The 6,000-nt window shown below is 40.7% G+C and overlaps 1 protein-coding gene across 1 annotated transcript in view; it reads left to right on the top strand.

Annotated features, from left to right (window-relative positions):
• Positions 1-1,094: 1,094 nt before the first annotated feature.
• Positions 1,095-6,000, top strand: part of LOC103697029 (mitogen-activated protein kinase kinase kinase 1-like) — a 72,685-nt gene continuing 67,779 nt past the window's right edge. The window contains exon 1 of the mRNA XM_039127367.2: positions 1,095-1,472. Coding sequence (XP_038983295.1) covers positions 1,168-1,472 — 305 coding nt within the window. The 5' untranslated portion in view covers positions 1,095-1,167. The remainder of the gene's footprint in view (positions 1,473-6,000) is intronic.

Below are 6,000 nucleotides of genomic sequence, written 5' to 3'. Positions count from 1 at the left end.
TTGTCATGTAGTTCAAATCTATATAAATGAGAGATATGTTGGTGAAATCGCGTTACCGCAAGCCTCTACTATTAGAGTTAGTCATCTTCTACTGGCAATAGATGGGGGCAGCAATACTATCACCTTACAATATTGTCCACCTCCTTACAACCTTCCTCGTTTCTATCTTAAAATAGTAACCTCCATGCACCCTTTCTAAATCTAAATTATAATTCTCTAGTGCTTATTCAAATCTTTTCCAATAAATATCTTTTCTTAATTAGAAATTTTATGAATTTGTCCATCTATGTGTTTCCAAAAGTATTAGCTTATAGCGTAATCCATTCCTATTTGAGTGGCATAAGTACTAATAAAGTTAATAGATTCTGCTCCTAATAGTTATTTTTTTTATGACCATGTTATTTTCTACATTTTTAATATTTGTAACCTCATCTTTAGACTATGATCCACAATCATCCCTACTCATTTTTTATTCCTATTTTTCTCAATATACTAAAGTTTTCAACTGATCTTACTAACTTACTTAATTTTTTCTCTTATTTATTTCTTGCAGGCAAGCTATGTTAACTTTTTCCTTAATCATCGTATCTTTTAGTTCCATCTATTTTGATTAACAACTCTTTATTCCAAAACTTTCTTGGACTAACTTTTTTTTTTTTTTATCTCGAGAAGCTTTATCTACTTTTCATCGTATTCGGATATGGATATAGTGCGGCATCTAAAGAACATTTTACTTAACTTTTGTTTATTTTTCATTATTTTTGTTGCTGATACAAACTCATTGGTAGGAATGTCGCCAATGATTTATATGGAGGGAGTCAATTTACCGCAACTTTTCTCTATTAGTGTAAATTGGAGTATGTACGGCAAAATTAGGCTATAATAAATAATAAATAATATAATACATAATATCTTAATAATTATTTTTATTTAGAAAAACGCAAGCCTCATGCGTGGCAACAATTAGAAAGACATTCACATCCCCTTTGACGCGGCACTGCTCGGGCTTCTCCAGCTGACGTCAAGGACTCTGTTCGATTGACGGAACTGCATCCTTTTAACCAGCCGCAAGGGTCCATCGCACCGTTGTTTAATCAGTCCTTGGAAGGAGTCAGCACCACGAGCCCAAAGTACAACCCCTGCGGCCAAGCCGCCTTCCGTCTATTGATGGACTACAAGCGAGCGCAGCCGGAGGGGAAGGCGCGGGTCCCACGGCTGGACCGCCGCAACGCCATTAAGTACGTGGACTCCGAGCCGGCGTCCGGGGAGCCCTGGTCCGCCAGCGGCGACGCGCCAGCCGTCTACATCGCCCGCTCCCCCGCCGCCTACTCCGCCCAGACCAGCTTCCGTAGCGGCGATGCGATGATTGCTATTTCAACCAAAGTGAAGTTCAAGAGGAACATCAGGGCATGGATACAAGGAGAGCGGCTCGGAAGTGGATCATTTGGGACTGTGTATGAGGCTATCAGTGAGTAAGTTGCATAACAAGTCTTTATTTTAATTCAACTGCTTTTGTTTCCTTCAGTGCTATGCACAAATTACTATAATTTCATTTTTTTGTTAGATAAAATTCTCTCAAGTTTGGACTTTTTCTGAAATCTAACAATTAAACAGTATTTGTGTGAGGCCCAATAGTCCCACATCGGAAAGACTCGTTCCAGAGTCTGGGCATATGAGGCGAGTGTCTCCAAATCCTGCAGACGCGTTTTGGGAGGAAAATAAAACCGGGGAGAGGTGAAGGACGCTTGCGTGAAGCCCTGAAATCGGACAATATCTGATTGGAGATCCTCGTGTTTTTCTCCTTATGTGGCCCCCATGTGGGCACTGGGTGCCTCATGTGCCCCGCGGAGGCGGGGGAGTAACATTTGGTATCAGAGCCGAGGACGACTCTTGTCCGATGGTGGGAATAGTGTGAGACCCAATAGTCCCACATTGGAAAGACTCGTTCTAGAGCCTGGGCATATGAGGCGGGTGTCTCCAAATCCTGCAGACGCATTTTGGAAGGAAAATAAAATCGGGAAGGGGTGAAGGTCGCTTGCGCGAAGCTCCAGAACCGGACAATATCTGACAGGGGAGCCCCGTGTTTCTCCCCTTATGTGGCTCCCACGTGGGCATTGGGTGCCTCAAATGCCCCGCAGAGGCGGGGGTGTGATATTTGGTATCAGAGCCGAGAACGACTCTTATCCGATGGTGGAAAGGGTGTGAGGTCGAATAGTCCCACATCGGAAAGACTCTTTCTAGAGCCTGGGCATATGAGGCGGGTGTCTCTAAATCCTACAGACGTGTTTTGGGTGAAAAAATAAAATCGGAGAGGGGTGAAGGACGCTTGCGTGAAGCCCCGAAATCGGATAATATCTGGCAGGGGAGCCCCATGTTTCTCCCTCATGTGGCTCCCACGTAGGCACTAGGTGCCTCACGTGCCCCGCGTAGGCGGGGGCGTGACAATTTGATTTCCCACTCTTCTTCTAGGATATCTTTCTCATACTTCCCACATGCTCCTATACTATTTTTGTTATGTGCTTACCACTTTGACTCGATTAATTTATAATGTTTGCCCTTCTGCTAATTTTATTGGTAATAATTGTATTTCTGGCAGAAGTACTGGTACAATTACAAAATTTTTATGTTTCTTATGGTTTTCTGAAAAAATGAATCATAAAAATAGGTTTCTGGGATCTGTTATAATAATAGTTGAAATTGTTAAAACTTGCAAATATGAAAGTACTTATTATGAGCAAAATTTTAATAATTCACAATTTTTGCCACCTTGTACCTTATGATTCAAAGTACCAAGGTCTTAGTACCATTAGGAATGTTTTGAACAAGACATCACATCTTGATGGTACGACCTTCAATTAATCACTAAAGCGTGCATCAAGTCTTATCTATTATCATAAAGCAGCGAATATTTAAAAGTCTTTATCTCTTTTAGAGAATAGAAACTTAATTTCCCTTCACAAGATTCTCCCCATTATGGATCTTTTTGGCATGACACTCAATAGTCTATTCCTTATTCACATGATTGATATATTATTATATAAATACCTATCTCTCAAATATATAATTCTTCCTATCTTGTCCTCTACACCACTTTAGATTTCATGTTAAATATGATATAATGTCTCTTTAATTCACACTTGTTCTTTATCTTTCTTGCTTCCTACTTTCCCCCAAAGCATTTATGTTTAATACACAAGTTACCATTTTGAATGGGCCTACAAGATCCACTCTTTCTTTCTCCAACACATATGAATGTCATAGGATACAGAAATATATAAAATGATTTAGTTATGAACTCAGCATTAGTTTCTTGTATCTAGGAGTTGTGATTCCCAAGCCTCCATCATTATTCATGTGAAAAGCAATGGTAAATGGTGATTCACCTCTTGACATCCTCATATGAAGACTCCTTTTCAATGATAAGACATCAAGCTCCTCCACACTCTTGCCTACCCTAATAGCCCCTAATTAAGGCATTAGGGTTTCAGGATATTTAAAGGATTAGATAACAAGGTTGCCAAAACTCTCTCTTTATACTAAAAAATTAGCAAAATCTATTCAAATTGCCGCGCATGAGCTTAAATCACTTCTTGAGTTTCGAATGTTCATGGCATTGATAGTAACTCTTCCATGATATTGACAATGTTCTCTTATACTAACTACTTGTTTTTAATATTTTTATTTATTTAAAATATATATGCGCTTTCTTTCCTTCACAACATGGATACTGTAGCCACCTTTTAGTACATTGTGACCATTACATAGATGCAGTACAATTTTTTAAAGAGAATGTAGAATTTTCTAAATAATGACTTTTCTCATAATAGCAAAGTTTATCTTCATAAAAGGTAGCATCTGAAGCAAGGTTTGTTGGATCGATACTGAGGCTTGTATCAATCGGTGACTGGTTCGATATGATACCAGTATGTATCATATCGAGCCTCGGCATAACAAACCATGGAGAGAGAGAGAGAGGGAGAAGGAGGGGGAGGAAGAGAGAGAGAGAGGAGGGAGGGAGAGGGAGGGAGAGAAAGAGAGAGGGAGGGATGGGACTTACCCTTAAGGTGGTCAACAGCATCACAAGGTCGAAGGTGAGGGAGAGAGAGCAAACGAACGAGCATCCGCTGAAGAGAGAGAGAGAGGGGGAGAGAAAGGCTTACCTCAAGGGGTGTCACGACATTGAAGAGGGGGGAGAGAGCAAGTGAGTGAGCACTTGTTGGAGAGAGAGGGAGGGGGAGAGAGAAAAAGAGAGAGAGGGGGAAGCTTACCTTGAGGGTAGCTAATGGCGTCGCGACTTTGAAAAGGGGTAGAGAGAGAGCGAGCATTTCGGGGGGGGGGGGGGAGTTGGGGGGTTGGGGGGAGTGGGGTGGGCTGGGTGGTGGGGGGAGGGAGGGTTTTTATAAACCGAACCGACCTGATAAACAAAATCATCCCAATTTGATATTGGTTTGGTTCGATACGACCCCAACCATTCGGCTTGGGTTGGTTCGATGAATGTTGATCTAAAGACATATGCTTTCTCAATAGTAAAACAGACATTTGTACCCATTTAAAGAATGAGAGTATTGTGATAGAATGCACTTAAAGGTTTGTGGATCTAAATTTATAATAAATGGTGTCAAATTATGCACCAAGAAAAATAGTTGTAACCAAAGACATAGGATTATTGGCAAATATATTGTCATAGAAACAACACTTTAGTGGGACCTCTGTTGAAATTTTACTAGGCCAACCTCATGGTCTATTGGAAAAAGGTGGTCAACCTCATGTCTCATACAAACATCCGACCATGCTCAAGAGCATGGTCTGCCGTACTGCCTGGAACGAGGCATACCATCTGTATCAGAAGGAAACTGATATAAAACTTAACTTCAAGTTGGTACAAGCCTTGTACCGCCCCGTACCGAGATATACCTTCCTGTACCGAGTCTACCGACCGGTACCAAGGCATATCGAGGTGTGTACCGGCCCGTACTGAGGTGTACCGATCTATATCAAGGTGTACCAAGATAAAAATTGAGAAAAATGACTAAGGGGCTGTTTCGAAACAGAGGTGCACCGTACCATACTGTACCGAACCGATAGGATACCGATACAGTATCTGACCCGTACTGAGGCATACTGATCTCTTAAGGGGTTTGTGTTATACATAATAAAGAAATATGGAAGTTGTTTACTCCACTCTACTCCGGTGTACTATAGTTGGTTTTTGAAGGATGGTATCACGTGTCCTTTTTGATCATTCTAAAACATGTAAGCCTCGTTGCAATGCACTTAAGGATTCAATCCAAAGGATTCAGTGCCTATTGAAACAAAATGAAATCTAGCTAATGCACCTACACTTTACTAGAACATCAACAAATAAAATCTATTCTAAGCTATGATATGGTAGAATCAAGTTCCAATAGAATCAAGTTCTTCAAGGAATGGCAATTGATTTTTGTCGTAAGGCTGACATTTGTACTAATAAGACTGTTTTGAGTGCCAGTTGAATTGGCACGGTGTTGGCTGCATGCCAATACTTATCATGCTGCCACGCCAGTAACTAGAAGAATGCCAAGCATTGGTATAGCTCGCACAACATGAAACTATGCCGGTTCTAGGTTGACATGTCACCAGTAAACAATACTTAACTCCTCCAAGAAACCTAGAGATATTCTATATGTCAATTTGTAATTAGACACTGTATGCATGGCCACAAATTTATGCATTGTAATCAGTATAGTCTCTTGGTATTAACTACCAAATTACATATTTAACTTGTCAAAATCCTTTGCCTATCTATTTTCTTTTCATTGTTAACTAAAGAAAAGTTGCATTTCAGTTGTACTAGAGGTTGATGGTAGGTCCATTCCTACTAAGTCCTTTGAGTTCTTGGGGAATTGCCTCCCTAGTTGTGTCTCTTAGTAGATGCCCCCATCCTCTTCCCAAGTCAATCTGCCAAGTCATTGCATGTCATGACCCGAAATTGGATCTTGATCGAATGCCAAGTTGTGACCA

Source organism: Phoenix dactylifera, chromosome 7, assembly GCF_051530095.1.
Source record: "Phoenix dactylifera cultivar Ajwa chromosome 7, Ajwa_hap1_PhDact_Kaust_v1.1, whole genome shotgun sequence".
Lineage (NCBI taxonomy): Eukaryota > Viridiplantae > Streptophyta > Magnoliopsida > Arecales > Arecaceae > Phoenix > Phoenix dactylifera.
The sequence above is the reverse complement of the archived record's forward strand: the minus strand, read 5'-3'. Positions and strand labels throughout refer to the sequence as shown.